This window comes from Apodemus sylvaticus, chromosome 23 (assembly GCF_947179515.1).
Source record: "Apodemus sylvaticus chromosome 23, mApoSyl1.1, whole genome shotgun sequence".
Lineage (NCBI taxonomy): Eukaryota > Metazoa > Chordata > Mammalia > Rodentia > Muridae > Apodemus > Apodemus sylvaticus.
In genome coordinates this window covers 2,192,582-2,218,789 of record NC_067494.1, presented here as the reverse complement: position 1 = coordinate 2,218,789, position 26,208 = coordinate 2,192,582, and the positions used below count along the sequence as shown (strand labels likewise).

General features: G+C 40.6%; 1 protein-coding gene across 1 annotated transcript in view; it reads right to left on the bottom strand.

The window, feature by feature from the left end:
• Nkain2 (sodium/potassium transporting ATPase interacting 2) overlaps window positions 1-26,208 on the bottom strand; it is a 750,666-nt gene that overhangs the window by 20,161 nt on the left and 704,297 nt on the right. Inside the window, exon 5 of the mRNA XM_052170051.1 lies at window positions 23,559-23,619. Coding sequence (XP_052026011.1) covers window positions 23,559-23,619 — 61 coding nt within the window. The remainder of the gene's footprint in view (window positions 1-23,558; window positions 23,620-26,208) is intronic.

Below are 26,208 nucleotides of genomic sequence, written 5' to 3'. Positions count from 1 at the left end.
TACCAAAACCACACAAAGATCCAACAAAGAAAGAGAACTTCAGGCCAATTTCCCTTATGAATATTGATACAAAAATACTAAATAAAATTCTTGCCAACCGAATCCAAGAACACATCAAAATGATCATCCACCAAGATGAAGTGTGCTTCATCCCAGGGATGCAGGAACGGTTCAATATAAGGAAATACAACACTACATATACTTAAAACAAACAAACAAACAAACAAAAACTATATGATCATTTCACTAGATGCTCAAAAAGCATTTGACAAAATTTAGCATCCTTTCATGCTAAAAGTCTTGGAAAGAACAGGAATTTAAGGCCTATACCTAAATATAGTAAAAGCATTATACAGCAAACCGGTAGCCAGCATCAAACTAAATGGAGAGAAACTTGAAGCAATCCCACTAAAATTAGGGACTAGACAAGGCTGCCCTTTCTCTCCATATCTTTTCAATATAGTACTTGAAGTTCTAGCTAGAGCAATTAGACAACATAAGGAGGTCAAGGGGATACAAATTGGAAAGGAAGAAGTCAAATTATCACTATTTGCAGATGATATGATAGATACTTAAGTGACCCAAAAAAAGTCCACCAGAGAACTCCTACGGCTGATAAACAACTTCAGCAAAGTGGCTGGTTATAAAATCCACTCAAGCAAATCAGTTGCCTTCCTATACTCAAAGGATAAGCAGGCTGAGAAAGAAGTTAGGGAAATGACACCCTTCACAATAGCCACTAACAATATAAAGTATCTTGGTGTTACTCTAACCAAACAAGTGAAAGATGTATACGACAAGAACTTCAGGTGTCTGAAGAAGGAAATCGAAGAAGACCTCAGAAAATGGAAAAATCTTCCATGCTCTTGGATTGCCAGGATTAATATAGTTAAAATGGCCATCTTGCCAAAAGAAATAAACAGATTCAATGCAATCCCCATCAAAATCCCAACTCAGTTCTTCACAGAGTCAGAAAAAGCAAGTCTCAAATTCATCTGGAATAACAAAAAATCCAGGATAGCTAAGATTATTCTCAACAGTAAAAGAACTTCTGGGGCTACAGAACAATAGTGCTAAAAACTGCATGGTATTGGCACAGTGACAGGCAAGTGGACCAATGGAATAGAACTGAAGACCCAGAAATGAATTCACACACCTATGGTCACTTGATCTTCGACAAAGGAGCCAAAAACATCCAGTGGAAGAAAGATAGCCTTTTCAACAAATGGTGCTGGTTCAACTGGAGGTCAGCATGCAGAAGAATGTGAATTGATCCATTCTTATCTCCTTGTACTAAACTCAACTCCAAGTGGATCAAGGACCTCCACATAAAACCAGACACACTGAAACTAATAGAAAAGAAACTGGGGAAAATCCTTGAGGGCATGGGCACAGGGGAAAAGTTCCTGAACAGAACACCAATAGCTTATGCTCTAAGATCAAGAATTGACAAATGGGACCTCATAAAATTACAAAGTTTCTGTAAAGCAAAGGACACCATCAAAAGGACAAACCGGCAACCAACAAATTGGGAAAAGATCTTCACCATCCCTATATCTGATAGAGGGCTAATATCCAATATATACAAAGAACTCAAGAAGTTAGACCCCAGGGCACCAAATAACCCTATTAAAAATGGGGTCAGATCTAAACAAAGAATTTTCACCTGATGAAATTCAGATGGCCGAGAAGCACCTTAAGAAATGCTTAACATCATTAGTCATTAGGGAATTGCAAATAAAAACAATCTTGAGATTTCACCTCACACCAGTCAGAATGGCTAAGGTTAAAAACTCAGGAGACAGCAGGTGTTGGCGAGGATGTGGAGAAAGAGGAACACTCCTTCACTGCTGGTGGGGTTGTAAGATGGTACAACCACTATGGAAATCAGTCTGGTGGTTCCTCAGAAAACTGGACACGACACTTCTGGAGGATCCTGCTATATTCCTCCTGGGCATATATCCAGAGGATTCCCCAGCATGCAATAAGGACACATGCTCCATTATGTTCATAGAAGCCGTATTTGTAATAGTCAGAAGCTGGAAAGAACCCAGATGTTCCTCAATGGAGGAATGGATACAGAAACGTGGTATATTTACACAATGGAATACTACTCAGCAATTAAAAACAATGAATTCATGAAAATTTTAGGCAAATAGTTGGAACTGGAAAGTCTCATCCTAAGTGAAGTAACCCAATCACAAAAGAATACACATGAAATGCAATCTCTGATAAGTGGATATTAATTAGCCCAGAAACACTAAATATCCAAGGCACAATTAGTATAACAAATGACTCCTATGAAGAAGTAAGGAGAGGGCCCTGATCCTGGAAAGGCTTGATCTAGTATTGTAGGGGAGTACCAGGACAGAGAAAAAGGAAGGAGGTGATTGGAGAATGGGGAGGGGGGAACTGGGAAAGGGGAAATCATTTGGAATGTAAACAAAGAATATAGAAAATAAAAACAAACAAAACAAACAAAATTGTTCTCCAGCCTTTTCTTCTGAGGTAGTGTCTGTCTTTTTCACTGAGGTGTGTTTCTCGTATGCAGCAAAATGCTGGTTCCTGTTTATGTATCCACTCTGTTTGTCTATGTCTTTTTATTGGGGGGATTGAATCCATTGATGTAAAGAGATATTAAGAAAAAATGATTGTTGCTTCCTGTTATTTTTGTTGTTAGAGGTGAAAGTATGTTTTTGTGGGTATCTTCTTTTAGTTTTGTTGAAAGATTACTTTCTTGCTTTTTATGGGGTGTATTTTCCCTCCTTGTTTTGCAGTTTTCCATTTATTATCCTTTGTAGGGCTGAATTTGTGGAAAGATATTGTATAATTTTTTTGTCATGGAATATCTTGTTTTCTCTATCTATGTCAATTGAGAGTTTTGCTGGGTATAGTAGCCTGGGCTGGCATTTTTGTTCTTTGTATGACATCTGTTGAAGATCTTCTGACTTTGGTAGTCTCTGGTAAGAAATCTGTTGTAATTCTGGTAGGTTTGCCTTTAAATATTATTTGACTATTTTCCCCTACTGCTTTTAATATTGACAATATCCCTTAAATGTATATTTACACTATTACCTGATGAACTCCTAATGATTCAGGCCAGGTTAATCAATGTAGACAAGGCTCAAAGAAGCAAGCTCTGTATTTGAGTTTACTGGAGTTTTATATAGAACGATTTGACTGTGGATACCATCAACAAAGGCGTCAGGATACAGAGGCAGGTCCATGGAGACTCCTCTAATGCCTACCTGTTCAAAACTGCAATTTTATAATAACAAGTAGCTTTAATAAATAGTTAAGTAACAAATAGCTTTGTGTGACACACTGCATCTCGGCAACCATAGAGAACAGAATTTTTGTATTTTGAATATTCTTGGATATCTGTTATCCAAGGACGTTTGAAGTCTGGGATCATTCTACTTTAGTAATGGCCTATGACTCTGTGGCAAGCATGTAGGAAACTGTGGGCAAGAACAGAGACAGTAAGTGATTGTGTAGAAGGTCAAATGGTGGCGGATGGAGTACTCTGTGAGTAAAGGTTACTAGTTCCTTTAAGATTTAGTCAGGGCTTCAAGGATGCAACAGGATAGGGAAGAGTACCACAGAGAAATCTCTTGACAGCAATTACTGTTTTGTTCATTAGGGAGCCTGGAAAGATAGGAAGTAGACACAATACATGCTGGTGTCAGAAGCATGAAGCACTGATTTGTAGCAGCACAGTCAGGGGTGCTGCGTTTGCCTTTGCAGCCAAGGTTAGTGACTCTCCTCTGTGATACGCAGGCATCCACAATTAGAAATGGAACATGGGTGCCCAGTGTGCTTGCAAGAGCACCCCTGCCTTTGCCCTTCCTGAAGGGAGAGGATGAGAAGAAATGTGTAAACCAAGAGAGACAATCAGTGCAACAAAGCTCCAATGTAAGAGTTAGGGAACTTTTCTTCAGGATGGAGTCAGAGAGTGGAGAAAGAGAAATTACAGTAGGTGGAGAGTCTCAGTATGTGGTCTCAGTGATCCACCCCTGCCCAATGAAGATACTCTAAGTGCAGCCTGCTTTTAGAAGAGAATGGAGCAGTGTGGGTGGGTAGAAGGGTGAGGTTCCTCAGACACCTGGATAAGAAGAGGAAGTGAAGAAACTAAGGTGTCAGAAAATGATGAATCCAGTTATTTTTTGCTACTTTGTACCAGTGTGGAGAAGCACACAGAGTAAGATGCTGTGATAAGTCAGTTTCCATCTTCCATGGTTGCCATCTGGATTGACTGGATCCCTGAGTCTTTGTTTTGTTCACCCTTGTTAGAATTGCTTTCAATTATATATGACCTGACTTTTAGAAAGAAATGGAAGGCAGCAGTTATTTTAAGTAATGGATGAGTTAGTTAGACATGATTTGGCATATCTTCTCAACTGACATCAGGATATATTTAGAATGCACAACTCATTTAAATGCAGCAGTTTTAATTAGGATGCTGGGCACATTAATGCATGTATATTTAGAGAAAATGATGTAAATATGCATGCTATAATCACTCATTAGAGAAATATTCCTCGCCTTGTGCCTCATAATGTTTGTGTAATTACATTATCTTGCAAGATCTAGAAAGGAAGATCACAAAAACTTCTGAGCCTAAACTGATCATCTTATTAGGGCAGTAGAAGCAGTTTCAGGAAAGAGAACAGACAGTGTTTATTGTAACATTCTTACTGGTATCTGGCACATAGAAAGCACTGAAAACACATAAAATTATCAACATGTGGATTACGGTAGACCTTTGGCCAATGTGGACCTGAAATTTAGTTAAAGTAGTTCTCTGTTAAAAAGACATATATATTTTTATTCAATTGTATTCAACTGTATATGTCTTTGTGATTTATCCTTCTAATTTCAGCTGGAGTATCATTTTCCTAGCAGAATAATGCTTCTGTCTTCCAAAGTACATGAGAGTCTCTTGAACTGTATTCCATGGTAGTCAGCTTTTCGTTCCTGGGTGCTCCTCATGGCCTGCTTTCATCCTTGTTTCTCCTGGGCATTATATGCTACACTGTAGGCATCATGAAGCTAGAGGTAGTATCTGATTCTTTCTCTCTTTATCCCTGGCAATGTGCACAGACTGGCTGTTTGATAAACAGTTATTGGAAGAACGCTAGAGTCCCATGTACAGTGATGAAGAAATGGTACTTAGAACCAGAGATGGCAATTCTGATCTTCTGCTCCCCTTGATTGTTTTTACTTCTAGCAAGACAACCCCAGTGTCCCTTTACTCTTCAGCAAAGTTATATAATTAAAGCACGAGGCTGCTAATAGTGTTCATAGTTCTATGATTTTTCATAATTCCATATTTATGGGATTGGTTTGCACATCAGTGGTAGTGTGGCAACATTAAAGGAGCAAATCCACAATTTAGCTGCTTTTCGATGTAAGTTATTATGCACTGACTGATGTTATTAAGCAAATTTACCTGAAGATGAGATTCTCTCTCTGTCTCTGTCTCTCTGTCTCTCTCTGTCTCTCTCTGTCTCTCTCTGTCTCTGTCTCTCTCTCTCTCTCTCTCTCTCTCACACACACACACACACACATACACACGCACACACACACAAACACTCCACATTCATAGATAAATAAACATGGATTTAAAGTACTAAGGAAGCCGGGCAGTGGTGGCACACACCTTTAATACCAGCACTTGGGAGGCAGAGGCAGGCGGATTTCTGAGTTTGAGGCCAGTCTGGTCTACAAAGTTGAGTTCCAGGACAGTCAGGGCTACACAAAGAAACCCTGTCTTGAAAAAAAAAACAAAAAACAAACAAACAACAACAACAAAAACAACCCCCCCCAAAAAAACCCCCAAAACAAAAAAAAAGTACTAAGGAAAAAGATTATATCTGTATTGAATGCGTGGAAACATTTTTTTGGTGTCAATATTTTCTAAAAATATAATGTAACAGCTATATGGCACTTACACTGTATTAGGTATTATAATGATAATTTAAAATATGCTAGAATTATGTACAAGTACCATATCATATTACGTAAGGGATTTGAGCATCTACAGATCCCTAGAGGATCCTGGAGCCAATCTCCCCTAGATACAGTAAGATAATTGCTTATAGCATTCTGGAACCTGAGGTCTATTTTCAGTGGGAAAACAGTAATGATCAATGCAGAACCCAGACAAGGGTAGGCTTGCTAGGTTTGGAACTCACTGAAGTACTGTTCTTACTCTCTTTAACTCAATAATGTTGGAGGATCGATGTGTACCTGTGCCATTTCTCAGCAGCCAAACTCCTGGTAATTCTTTCAACATCAACTTTATTAGTTGCAAATGCAGCAATCCATATCCAATTTTCTTTTTGTGTCAGGATTGCTCATGTATAGATTAGACTCCTTTGTTAGAAATATTTATAATTAATCCTTACAAAAAACAAATAAACAAATGCAAATGTCACACTGTCTGCCCCAGCCTAACCTTGTTGGTTTGAAGATTGTGGTGCCATCTATTTTATTTATATATGTAAATATAAAAATTTAATTTTAATTCCCACTGAACTGAAATTCCTACTACAGACCTAACCTAATTTCCAATTGATAATAGACATGGATTCCCAGAAGTACTCTAAGCCTCTTGATAATAATGTCCTAATTTCCTTTCCTGGTAAACGTTTTAAATAAGTTTTTTGTGCCAAAGGAAATTAACCTTTAAATTAATCGCAATTATAAAATGCCATCACTGATTTTTGTCTTCAGCCTAATTACTTTCTATTATTTAAACAAACTGTACTTCCCGTGAGCTTCAAGTCTGTTTCTCTTTTACTTCCCTCCACACAATACCAACCTCTTAGACCAGAGGCTACCTGGAGCATTAAATGTCCCTGGGCATCTAGGCTCACTCATTGAAAAAGCTCTCTTTCAGGGCCTACATGCAAGGCATCTTTTCTATTCATTCCACATATTTGTTAGTGGGTCCTCAGAGATGCAGTGTACTTCCTCTGTTGAAGAGAAGATGGCTAAGCTCATCTAACTGTTTCTTTTCCATGCCACTTTTAAAACAGGCACAACTGGATGAGATGCTGTGGCCAACAGCCAACATCATCCATCAAATGACTAGCTGTCAAGATCATCGCCTCTGCATGTCTCTGGTCTAGCGGGCTTTCCCTTGAGTTAACCCTTTGTCTTGCTGCTATTTGTTTTTTGGAATTGGGACTAAGGTATCCAAGCAACTTTATTTTATGAACATGTACACAAAAATTCTGGAGCTAAACAGTCTATTTTTTGCAACCTGATTCCTCTCTTTCCTGTGCCATTATTTATGTGTGGTAAGAGGTATAGAGCATTCACCACATGTGGAGTATTGTCTACATTATTGGAAGACCCACAATGATCAAGAGGAAGATTTTTTTCCTTCAAATTATTTTTGTTAACGCCACTGTTCTTCTCTCTCCATTCATATGTTCTGGCGCTCTTCTCTGTCTAGGTTGATTAAAACAATTGCCCTATTCTTTGTCTCTACTAGTTAATTTAAATTCCTGGTGCCAGCAATATTTTCTGCAGGAAATACTTCTTTTGTTGCCTAGGATAAAAATCTCCTCGGCTTATCTGAATACAGTTGCCTCTATATTGATTCTTTAGAAGCCAAGGCTTCACAGAAAATGAATCATTTCTTTCCCATCATATTTCTGACTTGGACAGATTAGATTTACATAAAGACGAATATTCCGTGGGCATCTGTGTGTGTTTGTATGAATAAGCAGCCATCTAGCATAACAGAGTAGATAATGTGAGAAAGGGAAGAAAACAAGACATAATTGTCGAAGAATCAGCGTCTACTTTTATTTTAAAAATTTACATTCAGAAACAGAGCTGGTGTGTTTTCCTTAAGGGACCACAGGAGGAGCAATGCAAGAGGCAGAGATGAGACCAGGGCTAGCTGATTTTGGAGGAAATGTAGAGGCATGTATTACTGCTCCCCAGACCTCGGCTGTCACTGACAGCCTATGTGTCCTATGAGACCTATGTGACTCATAGGTGGCATAATGCATTCATCTGTCCCACACACAGGTCATATGTTCAATCTTTTATTTTACATATGGCAAAACCTTTCCACTTGCTTTGAAAATGACAAAAGGTGCCTTATTATGCGTATTAAGTGTTTCAACTGCTTAGAATCAACTGAAGTCTAAGGCGATGTCACCTATCCGTGTTGTCTGCCATATATTTTGAGAAATGTTTTTGGAAAGCTAATTGTTTAACTCCTTATTTCTCAAAAACACACTGAGTCTTCCTCCAGGTGTGGGGGTGGGGGTGAGGGTGAGAGAGTGCTATTTTAGGTGCTAGGATATACTGGGGAATGAGACATGGCTGGGTTCTAAAAGCATCCCCAACACTCTTTTATCCAGAGTCAACTTTAAAGCCTTAGATTATGGAAGCTCAGTGATTTAATCTTTAGAAGATTATAAAATGTAGGTGTTGAAATGGATCAACAGCCATCATTTTTCTATTATTTCAAAGCTTAAAGAAATCATCACGTTATGTGGTAGCAGTGCACACTTGTAATTTAGGCACTTGAGAAACAGAGGCAGACAGATCTCTGATTTTGAGGTCTACAGAGCAAGTTTAGGACAGCCAGGACTACATAGAGAGACCCTGCCTCCATCTCCCATCTCCTGCAAAGAAAAGAAGTCTTAGGCAAAATGAAAGGACCTTAAATAAAATACAAAGTTTCTGTGCTTTGGGAGGATTGAGAGGGTAGAAGGGATATCTTTCACAGTGAACCAACTATAGTTCTGCAGAACACAACTAAATGTTAGTAGCACCCAATTTCTGTACCTTTCCCATTTAATAATATGAGATGTTGCTCAGAGTTAAGGAAAAATGATGAGTTTTGGTCTGATTGCAAGTCGACAGATAAAGACAAGGTTATTTCACTTGGTAATCTTTCAACTCCCTAAGATTGTTATTGCTATAAAAAGATGACCAAATATATAAATGATGCATCTTTCATTTGAGTATGATTGTCTGTAAATAAGACAGACTATTTTTCTTTCCTTTCACCTTCCAATCAGTCATATAATACACTGTACTTTTTCCTGAACTGCTGTTACCACTTCTGAGGTTATGTCTGAGGAGGGCTTTAAAATAACAAGAAACCTCAGGTTACCAAGCACAGTGTATATCATGATCCAAACAACCATGTTTGCAGCATGGTGGATGACTGACAGGAAGAAAGCAGCAAGGATAGGTGGAAAGGAGACAAGAGCAGATGGGAGGGAAGATAGTTGATAAAAGAAAGGTCAGAACGGAAAGCAGGAAAAATGATATTCCAACATGTCACCTGATGATCAGAACTCACTTGTAAGGTCAGTTTGATTTTCTCTCCCTTATTGCTTTATCTGTAGTTGTTTTTGCGCTTTCTGTATAAACCTCTATTCATTTACAAGCAAGATTAAACACGATGTTTTAAGGGCAGAGTACAGTTCCATGTACATCCCCTGCATAGTCAGTACCTATGCTCAAGGAGTTGCCTTCGAGCACAATGACCCTGGCCATCTGGAGACATGCTTAAAACACACAGAATGTAGTGTGATTAATAGTGTAGGCCATCAGGCCTTAGAAGAAAAATCAAACAAAAATAATAGAGAATTATTATCCTGAAAGCAGTGAGTACTTTTCTGTGGTTCTCTTCTTTAAAAGAAATATTCTATAAATTGATTGTGACTTTTGTCCCTAGGCCTCTAGACTTGTGAGAATTCAGGACAGGTTTTAATTCATTTGTGTTTAGTTGGTGGGCATTCATGTCTCTAACTCCAAATTTAAATAGCTAGAATTTGATTTCCAATATTGCTTTCAGAATAAGTCCCTTAGGTTATGACAGTCCACAGTTTCCCAGGTGATTTCCATATTGAATAACATTTGGAAATGCACTGCATCTCTATTAGATAAGGTAGTAGCCATAGTCATTTTTCAGTAGCCATGGGAATTCCAGGACCTTCCTATGGAGTCAAACTCACAAATGTCCAGGTATCCTAGAAAAAAATGACACAGAGTTCACATATAATCTACACACACCCTGAGCTGTACAAAGTCATCTCTGGATTAAAGCATTGGATTGTAATATCCAATGCAGTGCAAAGGTTCTGTGCAATAAACAGTTGCTATATTATACTAATTGGAAATTTTGCAAGGATAATACTTCTGGACATATTTTGTACAAATGTACTCTTCCCTCTCCCCAAATATTTTCTGTCTGCCATTTTGAATCTACAAGCACAGGAACCCATAGATTTGAAAAATGTACTTAGTTAAAGGTACTTTAAAATGGATGCATTTGCAAGAGACCAACATTTAGTTTTACTTTGTTCTAATGATATTACTTTTAAAAAAGAAACTAATGAAAATGGAGAAGTCATGTGTTGAAGGACTTTTTTTCCCCTCTGACAGATTATAGATAGTTTCTGTAAAGATCTTTTAACAGCAGGTAAGAAAGTAAATTCTTAGCTTTGTCACTGAAGTGACAAAGTGTCACTACTATGCATCAGGGGTAGGGTCTAAGCAAGAGAAAAGTGCCATGTGTATGCTAAAAAGGATGAAGACCATTGATCTCAGACACTTTAATTTCTTTTATGGAAGGTTGTAAACAAGAACAAATACGGGGTGGGGAGTGGATAGAGGAGACTTGGGTCCATAGGCCATGGCCAGAGACAGGGGAGCTGGTTTGTAAAGAGCACAGTGAGGATGCCCACTCTAAGACATTTGAAAAAGACCAACAAGATGTTCTCTTAAGGCAGAACAAACACACACACATGTATTTGTTCTAAGGGCCACTGTGGTCAAATGGTTGAGACGCAGTCCATGCTTTCCTTTCAGTTTTTCTTGGTGTGGAACTTTTCATCTAAAAGCAGATAATGTCACAGTTGAAAGTGTCTGGATTTCTTGCCTGGTGGTAGTGAAGCCGCAGCCATGCTGGGCAACGTTACTACCCCAAAACTCTAATCCGAGGCCATCTCTAATCTGTCCTCCATAAATATACTTATACATGCAAAAAATATAGTGTACTTGCGCATGTACATGTCTGCTGGCCTGCTTTTACATGTACACATGTGGTTTTGTGTGCGCACATGCGCGCGCGTTTGGGGTATAGCTTGATTTATGTTCCGTCATTTTGTAAATAGAAGGCTTACATTTGAGTTAGGGACTTTAAACCAATTAAAGTTACACATGGTCATGAGAACAGTGCTGCAGTCCAACTGGCTTGAAATTATTAAAAATAACTAGAAAGAGATGGAGAAAAGGGTACACAAGGGCTTTGAAAAGGTCCCATACATAAGGCAGGAAGAGATCTCAGGACCACACGCATGATAACATTTCAATCTTGGAGTTTCAGCCTCCAGAACTGGGAGAGAATAAATTTCTGTCACTTAAGTTTTTTTTTTTTTTAATTTTAACTTTAATTTTTTATTCGATATTATTCTTTATTTACATTTCAGATGATTTCCACTTTCCTGGATCCCCCCTCCCCGAAAGTCCCATAAGCCCTCTTCCCTCCGCCGTTCCTCCATCCACCCCTTCCCACTTCCATGTTCTGGTACTCTCCTACACTGCGATGCGGCTGTGTGTTCTCATGTCAGCCCTACTGATCCATAGAAAACAGAACATGCTCGCCAGTTGCCTGATGTCACATTGTAGTGTGAACAGCAGGTGGCAGTGGTGTGCTGTAAGTTCGTGCAGTCAGCGCATTGGCCAGGCTGTGGCTGTAGATTAGACTATGGGGTTAAGCACAGAGAAATTCACGTTCAAGCTTTTCACTGCAAAGAGATGTTGTATTAATGGATCTGTTATAAGGCTAGCCACGAAGCTTAGGCTCAGTGCTTGCCTAGCACACAGGAGACTCTGAGCTCAACTCTCATTGCAAAAGCATGGCACACCTGCAATCCTAGCACTTGGGAGGTAAAGTCAGTTCAGAAGGTTAAAGTCATCTTGGCTACAGAGTGTGAGGCTAGCCTGAAACTTTTATTCTTCCTCTCAATCTCCCCTCCTCCCCCGCGTTATGTAGTGTAGTACCCTCTATTTCAATAATGATTTCTTACTATTTCATGGAGTCTAATTTTTGTTCTCACTCATGGTTCAAGGTTCCTTGGAAGTTGATGCCTCTTCCTGTAGAGAGAATCTCTTTGTGTACTATATGGAAGCATTACTTGTCAGTAAAAGGCTGATAGCCTATTAGCTGAGGCAGGACATAGGGGGTAGGAGTTCTGATAGGGAGGTGGGAACTCTGGGATATAGTCAGGTGTGGGAAGAGATTCAAACTCTGAGCAAGCAGATGCATGAAACTGAGGAGAGGTACACAGCACAGAGTACTGTGAAGACTGAGCCCAGAGCTGTTCATTTTCTAATAATCCTCAAGCTGGTAGTCATAACATTTTCTAATAATCCTCACCTGGGAGTCATAACCTTGTCCTTATCTCGACAGCATGTTCTCACCACAAGTTACAGAACCTAAACTGTCCTCTAGGGATGGAGATAACTAATTTGGCAAGCAGGTAGGTTTAAGAAGATGTGGTCGCAGCTTCAGTGTTGCACAAGCACCAGAGCTTTCTTAATTCTTCAAGGCTTGCTTTCAGAGACCTCCCCTTTTGATTTTGTTGTCTTTCTTAAAAACAGGGGTCAAAATAATCTTCTTTACAAATTCCCAAAGTTGGACAAACATTTCACCTCCTCTTAAGATTAATAGAAGTCAGATTTCTGGTTAGTGTCTTACCAGATGGAAAGAGACTAAGACAATGGTCACGTGTGAGAAATGCCAGATGACAGTTTACTCTGTAAACAATCTGAATTGTTGCTGGAAATCACCACAGATAAATGTAACTAGAAGTCACCAAAGGTAACTGTATGCAAGCAGCCCTGACACACATCTATAGGCTGTGTACTTGACTTGTCAGAGTCTAAACTCAGTGCTAATGGTTTAGGAAAACCAGGTAAACAGTTCAGTTCTCAGATCACCATGAGGAAACTTGTTTAGGAAATAGTTTCTTATCCTCTTGATTAATAAAAGCAGGAATGGGGAGGTAACAAAATAGATAAAAGACATTACTTTAAGAAGTTTTATGGAAACATTAATAGATATTGTGGCATAACATTTATCTATGTAAAAGGTGTTGGAGACTTCTGATCTCCTTGGATGTACATGATATTGGTAAAACTTACTTAGGGCAGAATTCTCTAAGACACACCCCTATAATGTGTATTTTCTGATGTATTAAGAATTTTTTTTAATTTTATTCGATATATTTTTATTTACATTTCAAATGATTTCCCCTTTTCTGGTTCCCCACTCCCCAAAGTCACATAAGCCCCCTTCCCTCCCTCTGCTCTCCCACCCATCCCTTCCCACTTCCCTGTTCTGGTTTTGTCATATACTGCTACACTGGGTCTTTCCAGAACTAGGGGCCACTCCTCCTTTCTTCTTGTACCTCATTTGAAGTGTGGATTATATTTTGCATATTCCAGTTTTCCAAGCTAATATCCACTTATTAGTGAGTGCATACCATGATTGATCTTTTGAGACTGGGTTACCTCACTTAGTATGATATTCTCTAGCTCCATCCATTTGCCTAAGAATTTCATGAATTCATTGTTTCTTTTTTTTTAAAGTTATATGAATAATGGTTTATTTTTTTTTCTTGCAAAGATAAGTATTTAATTGGGGCTGGCTTAGAGGTTCAAAGGTTTAGTCTTTTATCATCATCGTAGAGAACACAGCAACATGCAGGCAGACACAGGGCTGGAGAGGTAGATGAGAGTTCTGCATTCAGATTGTCAGGCAGCAGGGTTGAACATGAGACACTGAACTTGGCTTGAGCATCTGTGGCCTCAAAGCCTGCTACCACTGACATGCTTCCTCCAACAAAGCCACACCAACTCCAACAAGACCACACCTCCTAATAGTTCCACTCCCTGTGGGCCTATGTGGCTCATTTTCTTTCTTTTTTTTTATTCGATATAATTTATTTACATTTCAAATGATTTCCCCTTTTCTAGCCCCCGACTCCCCGAAAGTCCCATAAGTTCCCTTCTCTTCCCCTGTCCTCCCACACACCCCTTCCCACTTCCCCGTTCTGGTTTTGCCGAATACTGTTTCACTGAGTCTTTCCAGAACCAGGGGCCACTCCTCCTTCTTCTTGTACCTCATTTGATGTGTGGATTATGTTTTGGGTATTCCAGTTTTCTAGGTTAATATCCACTTATTAGTGAGTGCATACCATGATTCATCTTTTGAGTCTGGGTTACCTCACTTAGTATGATGTTCTCTAGCTCCATCCATTTGCCTAAGAATTTCATGAATTCATTGTTTCTAATGGCTGAATAGTACTCCATTGTGTAGATATACCACATTTTTTGCATCCATTCTTCTGTTGAGGGATACTTGTGTTCTTTCCAGCTTCTGGCTATTATAAATAGGGCTGCTATGAACATAGTGGAACATGTATCCTTATTACATGCTGGGGAATCCTCTGGGTATATGCCCAGGAGTGCTATAGCAGGATCTTTCGGAAGTGACATGCCCAGTTTTCTGAGGGACTGCCAGACTGATTTCCAGAGTGGTTGTACTAATTTGCAACCCCACCAGTAGTGGAGGAGTGTTCCTCTTTCTCCACATCCTCACCAACATCTGCTGTCTCCTGAGTTTTTAATCTTAGCCATTCTGATTGGTGTAAGGTGAAATCTCAGGGTTGTTTTGATTTCCATTTCCCTGATGACTAATGAAGTTGAGCATTTTTTAAGATGTTTCTCCGCCATCCGAAGTTCTTCAGGTGAGAATTCTTTGTTTAACTCTGTACCCCATTTTTTAATAGGGCTATTTGGTTTTCTGGGGGCTAACTTCTTGAGTTCTTTATATATATTGGATATTAGCCCTCTATCTGATGTAGGGTTGGTGAAGATCTTTTCCTAATTTGTTGGTTGCCGATTTGTCCTTTTGATGGTGTCCTTTGCTTTACAGAAACTTTGTAATTTTATGAGGTCCATTTGTCAATTCTTGATCTTAGAGCATAAGCTATTGGTGTTCTGTTCAGGAACTTTCTCCCTGTACCAATGTCCTCAAGGGTCTTCCCCAGTTTCTTTTCGATTAGCTTCAGAGTGTCTGGCTTTATATGGAAGTCCTTGATCCATTTGGAGTTGAGCTTAGTACGAGGAGACAAGGATGGATCAATTCGAATTCTTCTGCATGCTGACCTCCAGTTGAACCAGCACCATTTGTTGAAAAGGCTATCTTTTTTCCATTGGATGTTTTCAGCCCCTTTGTCCAGGATCAAGTGGCCATAGGTGTGTGGGTTCATTTCTGGATCTTCAATCCTGTTCCATTGATCCTCCTGCCTGTCACTGTACCAATACCATGCAGTTTTTAACACTATTGTTCTGTAGTATTGCTTGAGGCCAGGGATACTGATTCCCCCAGAATTTCTTTTGTTGTTGAGAATAGTTTTAGCTATCCTGGGTTTTTTGTTATTCCAGATGAATTTGAGAATTGCTCTTTCTAACTCTATGAAGAATTGAGTTGGGATTTTGATGGGTATTGCGTTGAATCTCTATATTGCTTTTGGCAAAATGGCCATTTTAACTATATTAATCCTGCCGATCCATGAGCATGGGAGGTTTTTCCATGTTTTGAGGTCTTCCTCTATTTCCTTCTTCAGAGTCTTGAAGTTCTTGTTATATAGATCTTTCACATGTTTGGTAAGAGTCACCCCAAGGTACTTTATACTGTTTGTGGCTACTGTGAAGGGTGTCATTTCCCTAATTTCTTTCTCAGCCTGCTTATCCTTTGAGTATAGGAAGGCTACTGATGTGCTTGAGCTGATTTTATAACCTGCCACTTTGCTGAAGTTGTTTATCAGCTGTAGGAGTTCTCTAGTGGAGTTTTTTGGGTCACTTAGTTAGACTATCATATCATCTGCAAATAATGATAGTTTGACTTCTTCCTTTCCAATTTGTATCCCTTTGACCTCCTTATGCTGTCGAATTGCTTGAGCTAGTACCTCAAGTACAATATTGAAAAGATAAGGAGAAAGAGGGCAGCCCTGTCTAGTCCCTGATTTTAGTGGGATTGCTTCAAGTTTCTCTCCATTTAATTTGATGTTGGCTACCGGTTTCCTGTATATTGCTTTTACTATGTTTAGGTATGGGCCTTTAATTCCTGTTCTTTCCAAGACTTTAAGCATGAAAGGATGCTGAATTTTGTCAAATGCTTTTTCAGCATCCAATGAAATGCCCATGTGTTTTTTTTTCTTTGAGTTTGTTTATGTAGTGGATTACATTGATGGATTTCCATATATTGAACCAACCCTGCATCCCTGGGATAAACCCTGCTTGATCATGGTAGATGATTGTTTTTATGTGTTCTTGGATTCGGTTGGCAAGAATTTTATTGAGTATTTTTGCATTGATGTTCATAAAGGAAATTGGTCTGAAGTTCTCTTTCTTTGTTGGATCTTTGTGTGGTTTTGGTATCAGCGTAATTGTGGCTTCATAGAAGGAATTGGGTAGTGTTCCTTCTGTTTCTATTTTGTGGAATAGTTTGAAGAGTATTGGTGTTAGGTATTCTTTGATGGTCTGATAGAATTCTGCACTGAAGCCATCTGGTCCTGTGCTTTTTTTGGTTGGAAGACTTTCTATGACCCCTTCTATTTCTTTAGGGGTTATGGGACTGTTTAGATGATCTATTTGGTCCTGATTTAATTTTGGTATTTGGTCTAGGAAATTGTCCATTTCCTCCAGATTCTCCAGTTGTGTTGAGTATAGGCTTTTGTAGTAGGATCTGATGATTTTTTTTTTTAATTTCCTCAGTTTCTGTTGTTATATCCCCCTTTTCATTTCTAATTTTGTTAATTTGGATACTTTCTCTCTGCCCTTTGGTCAGTCTGGCTAAGGGTCTATCTATCTTGTTGATTTTCTCAAAAAAACAGCTTCTGGATTCATTTATTCTTTTTATGGTTCTCTTTGTTTCCATTTGACTGATTTCAGCCCTGAGTTTGATGATTTCCTGTCTTCTACTCCTCCTGGGTGAATTGTCTTCTTTTTGTTCCAGGGCTTTCAGGTGTGTCCTTAAGCTGCTAATGTATGCACTCTCCATTTTCTTTTTGGAGGCACTCAGGGCTATGAGTTTTCCTCTTAGCACTGCTTTCATTGTGTCCCAAAAATTTGGGTATGTTGTGCCTTCATTTTCATTAAATTCTAAAAAGTCTCTGATTTCTTTCTTTATTTCTTCTTTGGCCAAGGTGTCATTGAGTAGATTATTGTTCAGCCTCCATGTGTATGTGGGCCTTCTGTCGTTTTTGTTGCCATTGAAGACCACTCTTACTCCATAGTGATATGATAGGAGGCATGGAATTAGCTCGATCTTTTTATATTTGTTGAGGACTGTCTTGTGACCAATTATATGGTCGATTTTGGAGAAGGTATCACGAGGTGCTGAGAAAAAGTATATTCATTTGTTTTAGGGTGGAATGCTCTATAAATATCAGTCAAGTCCAATTGGTCCAAAGCTTCAATTAGTTTTACTGTGTCCATGTTTAGTTTCTGTTTTCCTGATCGGTCCATTGAGGAGAGTGGAGTGTTGAAGTCACCCACAATAATTGTTTTGGGTGAAATGTGTGCTTTGAGCTTTAGTAAAGTTTCTTTTACGAATGAGGGTGCCCTTGCATTTGGTGCATAGATGTTCAGAATTGAAAGCTGTTCTTGGTGGATTTTTCCTTTGAGCAGCAAGAAGTGCCCTTCTGTATCTCTTTTGATGACTTTAGGTTGAAAATCAATTTTATCTGTTATTAGAATGGCTACTCCGGCTCATTTCCTGAGTCCATTGGCTTGTAAAATTGTCTTCCAGCCTTTTACTCTAAGGTGGTTTTTGTCTTTGACAATGAGGTTTGTTTCTTGTATGCAGCAAAATGTAGGGTCTTGTTTTCTTATCCAGTCTGTTAGTCTATGTCTTTTTATTGGGGAGTTGAGTCCATTGACGTTAAGAGATATTAAGGAGTAATGATTATTACTTCCTGTCATTTTCGATGTTATTTTTATATTTGAGTGGTTATCTTCTTTTGGGTTTGATGAAAGAAGGTAACTATCTTACTTTTTCCAGGGTGTCGTTTCCCTCCTTGGATTGGAGTTTTCCTCCTATTATTCTTTGTAGAGCTGGGTTTGTAGAAAGATATTGTGTAAATTTGGTTTTGTCATGGAATGTCTTGGTTTCTCCATCTATTGTGATTGAGAGTTTTGCTGGGTATAGTAGTCTTGGCTGACATTTGTCTACTCTTAGAGTCTGCATGAGATCTGCCCAGGATCTTCTACCTTTCATGGTCTCTGGTGAGAAGTCTGGTGTGATTCTGATAGGTCTTCCTTTATATGTTACTTGGCCTTTCTCTCTTACTGTCTTTAATATTCTTTCTTTGTTTAGTACATTTGGGGTTTTGATTATTATGTGACGAGAGGTATTTCTGCTCAGGTCCAGTCTGTTTGGAGTTCTGTAGGCTTCTTGTATATTCATGGGCATTTCTCTCTTTACGTTGGGAAAGTTTTCTTCCATAATTTTGTTGAAGATATTTGCTGGCCCTTTAAGTTGTAAATCTTCACTCTCATCTATACCTATAATCCTTAGGTTTGGTCTTCTCATTGTGTCCTGGATTTCCTGGATGTTCTGGGATACCAGCTTTTTGCATTTTGCATTTTCTTTGACGACAGTTGAGTCAATGGTTTCTATGGTATCTTCCGCATCTGAGATTCTTTCTTCCATCTCTTGTATTCTGTTGTTGATATTTGCATCTATGGCCTCTGATTTCTTCTCAAGGTTTTCTATCTCCAAAGTCGTCTCCCTTTGTGATTTCTTAGTTGTTTCTACTTCTGTTTTTAGATCCTGGATGGTTTTGCTTAGCTCCTTCACTTGCTTGTTTGTGTTTTCCTGTAATTTTTTAAGAGAGTTTTGTGTTTCCTCTTTCATGACTTCTGCTGTTTGACTCACTTTCTCCTTCATTTCTTTACATTTTTTTTGTGTTTCTTCTTTATTGGCTTCTATCTCTTGAGCCTTATTCTCCTGAATTTGTTTAAGTGATTTTTGTGTTTCCATTAATTGGGTTTCTAGCTTATTCATGTTCCCCTGTATTTCTTTAAGAGATTCATTTATGTCCTTTTTGTGTTCTTCTAGCAGCATCATGAACAGTGATTTTAAATCCAAATCTTGTTTTTCTGGTGTTTTTGCATAATCAGGGCTTGCTGATGTTGGAGAGCTTGGTTCTGATGCTGCTATATTGCCTAAGTTTCTGTTAGTAGCGTCCTGTGTTTGCCCTTTGCCATCTTGTTATTTCTGGCATTAGTTGGTCTTGTCTCTGGCTGGTGTTTGTGCCTCCTGTGAGGCTGTAGGGCTATTTCTGCAACACTGGATGGCTGGGTTTCCCCTGTTACAGATTGCTAATGCGCTGCCCTCCTCTTGGGTGTTCCTGCAGCCATAGCGTGCCTTGTTTCAGGTTGTCTGTGTGAACCAGGGGGTGCCCGTTTGCTCCTTCAGTGAGTGCTGATGGTCTATGCTGCTGCAGGACCTTTTCTGAGTGCTGGTCACTCTGCTGGGCAGCCTATCTCCCAACCAGGTTGGTGCACACAAGGCTAGCCTAGCTGCTGAGGCCCTGAGTCTAGGCAAAAGCCTGGCAGGCTAAGACCCAAGCAAAGTTCCCCTTGGGTTATAAGTGTTAATTGATTCTGTCAGGTGGCCAGGATGGAGGAGTGCGTGTGCTCCCTGAAAGTGCTGGGAGAGTCTGCTGGGCTAACAACCTCCTGGCTGGGTTGGCACACAGATGGCCCACGAGCAGCCCAGGGCCTGGCGTCAGTCCAAGGCCTGTCCATCTTAGACCCCCTGCTATGTTAGCCTTGGGCTATGACTCTTAGCTGACTTTGCCTACTAGGACTCTCTGGTGTCCTGTAGTCAAAATGGCGGAGTGTGCACCGGCTGGGCAATCAACCTCCTGGCCTGGTTCGCACACCGATGCCCCCCCCCCCCACCCCCCGAAGCTTTGGGCTTAGATCCCCTCGATGTTGGCCTTGGGTTATATTTGTGTACCTCAGTCTGTCTGATCTCTCTGGTGCCCGAGATCCAAGATGGCAGAGAGACTCTTGTAACTGACTGGCGGGAGGCAGAGTTCTGATGTGGTTTCTTGGTTCCACTGCTGATGGCCCTTCTTCTGGACCAGCTGCTGCTGCCGCCACCGCCGCCGCCCATATTAAGAATTTTAATAAAAGGATTCTATACCAATTCTTGGGACTTGTATGATTCATATTTTAGTTTCCATAAACTAAAGTTTTAACGTCCATAAAATGTCACTAGCTGTTCTCAAGTATTGTGGAATCATTCTGAAATACCTTGGAATTTTGGATATTTCTAAACCATTAACAGTGACTATAAACATGTAATTCACAAGGACACTACTTTCTAAAAATTATATTTATTTAATTTACCTGTGTGTGGAGGTCAGAGGACAACTTCTGAAGTTTGTTCTCTTCTTTGAACTATGTGAGTCCTAGAAATCATACTCAGATGATCTAGCTTTATCCACTGAGGTGAGCTATCTGTTGGCTTAAGTAAATTTTTTTTTTTAATATGTAAGGGTGTTTTGTCTTTCATCTACATGCTACATCCATGCAGTGCCAGATGAGGCCAGGAGACAGTCAAATCCTTTGGAACTAGAGTTCCAGACAGATGTTAGCAGCTGTGTGTGTGTGTGTCTGCTAAGAATCAAATCCAGATGTCAGGGCAACAAGTGCTCTTTTTTTTTTCTTCCTTTGTTCCTTTTATTTATTTTTTTTAAATTTTTTTTATTCGATATAATTTATTTACATTGCAAATGATTTCCCCTTTTCTAGCCCCCCCATTCCCCGAAAGTCCCGTAAGCCCCCTTCTCTTCCCCTGTCCTCCCATCCACCCCTTCCCACTTCCCCATTCTGGTTTTGCTGAATACTGCAACGAGTGCTCTTAACGACTGGTCTGTCTCCTTAGCTCATAGGCATGCTACCTTAACCACTGAGCCATCTCCTTAGCTCATAATCACACTACCTTAACCACTGAGCTGTCTCCTTAGCTCATAAGCACACTACCTTAACCACTGAGCTGTCTACTTGGCTCATAAGCACACTACCTTAACCACTGAGCTGTTTCCTTAGCTCATAGGTACACTACCTTAACCACTGAGTGTCTACTTGGCTCATAGGTACACTACCTTTTAGAGAAACCAGTCAGTCCTACATCTGCTTATCACGCCTCAGCAGTTACTCACTGTGGCTCAACATTTTTTTATTTGATATACTCTTTATTTACATTTCAAATGATTTCTGCTTTCCTGGATCCCCCCTCCCTCTGGGCCCCCCTCCCCCTCCTGCTTCCCTGTCCTGGTACTCCCCTACATTGCTGCATCAAGCCCTTCCAGGACCAGGGGCCTCTCCTTCCTTCTTCTTGGGCATCATTTGATATGTGAATTCTTTCTTTGGTACTCCGAGATTCTGGGCTAATATCCACTTATTAGTGAGTGCATACCATGTGTATTCTTTTGTGATTGGGTCACCTCACTCAGGATGACATTCTCCAGCTCCACCCACTTGCCAAAGAAATTCATGAATTCATTGTTTTTAATAGCTGAGTAGTATTCCATAGTGTAAATATACCAAATTTTCTGTATCCGTTCCTCTGTTGAGGGACATCTGGGTTCTTTCCAGCTTCTAGCTATTATAAATGGGGCTTCTATGAACATAGTGGACCATGTGTCTTTATTACATGTTGGGGAGTTCTCTGGGTACAAAATGGCAACCAACAAATTGGGAAAAGATTTTTACCAACCCTATATCCAACAGAGGGCTAATACCCAAGATATACAAAGAACTCAAGAAGGTAGACTCCAGAGAACCAAATAACCCTATTAAGAAATGGGGTACAGAGCTAAACAAAGAATTTTCACCCGACGAATATCAAATGGCTGAGAAGCACTTAAAGAAATAATCAACATCCTTAGTCATCAGAGAAATGCAAATCCAAACAACCCTGAGATTTCACCTCACACCAGTCAGAATGGCTAAGATCAAAATGCAGGAGAAAACAGGAGCTGGAGAGGATGTGGAGAAAGAGGAACACTCCTCCACTGCTGGTGGGGTTGCAAACTGGTAAAACCACTCTGGAATTCAAGTCTGGCAGTTCCTCAGAAAACTGTGCATGACACTTCCAAAGGACCCCGCTATACCACTCCTGGGCATATACCCAGAGGACTCTCCAGCATGTAATAAGGATACATGCTCCACTATGCTAAAAAAGTGGTTCAACATTGTTACTTTTTATCTCAAGACTAGCTTTGTTATTTCCCCTATGGGACACTTCAGGACAATGTTGTGCTCTCCCTGGGGGAACTGTGAGTATAGAGAAACTCTCTGTGATCCATATATATATGTTCAGCCCTGCTTATCTAGTACTATACAAACAAAACTCCATTAGGAAAAACTGAACACATTTTTTATTAGATCACTCTCAGGGATGTCAGTATATAAATAAGCATTCTGATTCTTCAATGTTAAATTTTCTTGTCTTTAGCCTTGTTAAATGAGCATGAGCATTTTGTAAAAGGGTTATTCTGGATGGAGGTTGAATATATAGCCCGTTAGGTCCATATATATAAAAATTTACCTATCTTTTAACTGCCCCAATATCTGTTAAGGCATTTGTGTATAAGATAATAACCTACTGCATATCTTCTCTTACATCTCAAATAACCTGTCCACACTCAGGGGTCCGGAGGACCCCACTATACTCTCCTTAAGAAGCATTGCTATGTATTCATTTACTCATGACAGACATCTAGGAATCTATCCGATCCTTCCTTTCCCCTTATCACAGTACTCAACCACACCCTGCCCCACTAATCAAAATGTTTTAGCATGGGTCATATCATACCATGTTATTTGTTAACATACCACATCATACCATGTCATACCAAATCATGCCATATCATATTGTATCATACCAGATCATGTCATATCATATCTTAACATGTCATATCAGATTATGTCATGCCACTTCAGGTCATGTTATACCTATTGCTGTTAGATCAATTGATTTCCATTAGGTATTCAATTGTTGGTAGAGTTTTAAGGACTATCAACAATTACTGATTGTCAAGATTTGTAGTCCTCGATGATACTAATTAGCAGTACACAATAAATGAACTGCAACAAAGGAAAATATTCACATTAGCTGCTTTTAGAATTCACTTCTGTCTCTAATCTCCCATTTTATTCCCTAATAGACTTGTTCTAAGACGAGATATTTTGAAATACCTTTCAATGAAAGGAGAAATGCATGTTTTCAAAATGAATGCTCTTCTGTTTCTTTAATATGCTGATTCTTTTGTGAAGACTAGTTTATCCTGATGGGCACTAAAGGCTTATTTCCTATTCTGCTGGGATCATGAGGTGTGTTGTCTCTGAGATAGGAGAGCTGGGAAGGAAGTATTGAGGAAGCTTTGAACTTGAAAGACACAGAGTAGAGCTTTAATACTTACAGCTGTCCTCTTCTTCAGTTATACATTTCACAACATAACAGGCATAGATGAAGCCCGCCAGCTGAAACAAAACAGACAAGCTTTAGAAATTACACAAAGGCAAGAGAGTCTGACCTCCCTGGGGGAGCAGCATTTCAAAGACAAGCTGTTAGGCTCCTATTTGGGCCTCTAACATGGTTCATCACGAAATTTTGACTCTTTCATGGATGTTTGGCTTCAGCAGCATCTGTCTAGGAGATTAATATATTCCTTTATTTTTTCCCTCTTGTGTTTATGTGTAAGATTTGCTACTTGCTAGGTAAATGTAAAACAATTATTTCATGCACTGGCAGAGCCTCCCAGGTGACAGCTACATCAGGCTCCAGTCAGCAAGCACTTGTTGGTGCCCACAATAGTGTCTGGGCTTTGTAACTATATATGGGATGGGTCCCCAGGTGGGGCAATCTTTGGATGGTCTTTTCCTCAATCTCTGCTCCATACTTTTTCTCTGTCTCTCCTCCTGTGGGTATTCTATTCCCCTTCTAAGAAGGACCAGAGTATCCACACTTTGTCTTTCCTTCTTCTTGAGCTTCATTTGATCTGTGAATTGTATCTTGGGCATTCCAAGCTTCTGGGCTAACATCCACTTATCAGTGAGTGCATACCATGTGTGTTCTTTTATGATTGGGTTACCTCACTCAGAATGATATTTTCTAGTTCTATCCATCTGCTTAGAATTTCATGAATTCATTGTTTTTAATAGTGGAGTAGGATCGGCGGCGGCGGCGGCGGCGGCGGCAGCAGCGGCAGCAGTGGCTGCTCCAGCTGAAGGGCCATCAGCAGTGGAACCAAGGCGTCACAGGGACCAGTTAGGCCCTGCGCCCACGACCACTGACCTTCGCTGACCAGCCGGACAGCAAGCAGCTGCAGTTGTGCGGCGCCTTTCCTGCACGGAGGCCACTTCAGAACTCGGCCTCCCACCAGTCAGGAGAGGAGGATCCATCTTGGTTCCGTACTCCAGGAATCGGACAGACTGAGGTACACAAACATAATCCGAGGCCAACACCGCGGTGGTCTGAGCCCGACGGGCGTTGGCCTGCACCCAGGCCCTGGGCGGGTCGGGGGGCCATCGGGGTGCCAACCCAACCAGGAGGTTTTTTGCCCAGGCCTGCGAGCGCGCCGCCGCCATTTTGCCTGCAGGACGACAGAGAGCTCAGGCGGGCAGACCTGTAACAGGCATAGCCTAAGGCTAACAAAGCGGGGGTTCAGGCCCCAAAAGGCACAGGACTGACCCCAAGAACTGGGCGGCTTGGTGGGCCATCTGTGAGTCAACCCGCCCAGGTGATTGTTAGCAAAGCAGACTCTCCCGGCGCTTTCAGGGAGCGCGGGCGCACACGCCCGCCATCCTAGTCACCTGGCAAACCCAATTAACAGTCAAAGCCGTAGGGGAACTTTGCTCGGACCTTGGCCTCCCAGGCTTTTGCCTGGACTCAGGGACTGGGCGGCCAGGCTAACCTTGTGTGCGATAGCCCGGTTGGCAGATCGGCTGCCCAGCGGAGTGAGCGGAACTCAGGGGAGGTCACAGTAGCATACACCGTCGGCACTCCCTGGGAGTGCACACGGGCTCCATCTGCTCCACAGACACAATCTGGGGCAAGGCCTCAGGCAGAAGCCCTTAGCTCTACTCTCTCCGCTTCCGGATCCAGATCAGTCTGGGCGGCAGCATTACATCTCCAAGTCCTGCAAGGGGCTAGCTGGGCTTCCGGGCGGCCAGCTGGGAGAAGTCAGTGTGCTCCAGTGAATCCAGCGGGCCCCAGCGGGAGCCTTCGGGTGCCTGCTTTGGGATCTGAACAGCCTGGGCAGCAGCACACTGTCTACAAGCAGTGCAGGAGGTAAGCTGTGCACCAGAGGCCAACTGGGAAGGGGCAGCTTGCACTGGTGAGTCCAGCACTGACAAGATAAACTAACACCAGTGAGATCTAGATGGCAAAAGGCAAACGCAGGAACGTCACTAACAGAAATCAAGGCAATATGGCAACATCTGAACCCAATTCTCCTCTACCAACATGTCCTGGATACCCCATCACACCAGTAAAACAAGATTTGGATTTAAAATCACTGGTCATGATGCTGGTACAGGAACACATGAAGGTCATACATAAAGAAATTCAGGAGACAATGGATCAAAAGGTAGAAGCCCTTGCAAGGGAAACACAAAAATCATTGAAAGAAATCCAGGAGAATACAAAAGCCAACAAGGAGGAAATGCAAAAAACACTTAAAGAAATACAGGAGAACTTTGCTCAACAGGCTGAGGTCATGAAAGACGAAACACAAAAATCTCTTAAAGAAATACAGGAGAACTTTGGTCAACAGGCTGAGCTCATGAAAGAGAAAACACAAAAATCTCTTAAAGAATTACAGGAAAACACAAACATGCAAGTGAAGGAGCTAAGCAAAACCATCCAGGATCTAAAATCAGAAGTAGAAACAACTAAGAAAACTCAAAGGGAGACAACTTTGGAGATAGAAAGCCTTGGGAAGAAATCAGGGGACAGAGATACAAATATCAACAACAGAATACAAGAGATAGAAGAAAGAATCTCAGATGCTGAAGATTCCATAGAAACCATGGACTCAACAGTTAAAGAAAATGCAAAATGCAAAAAGC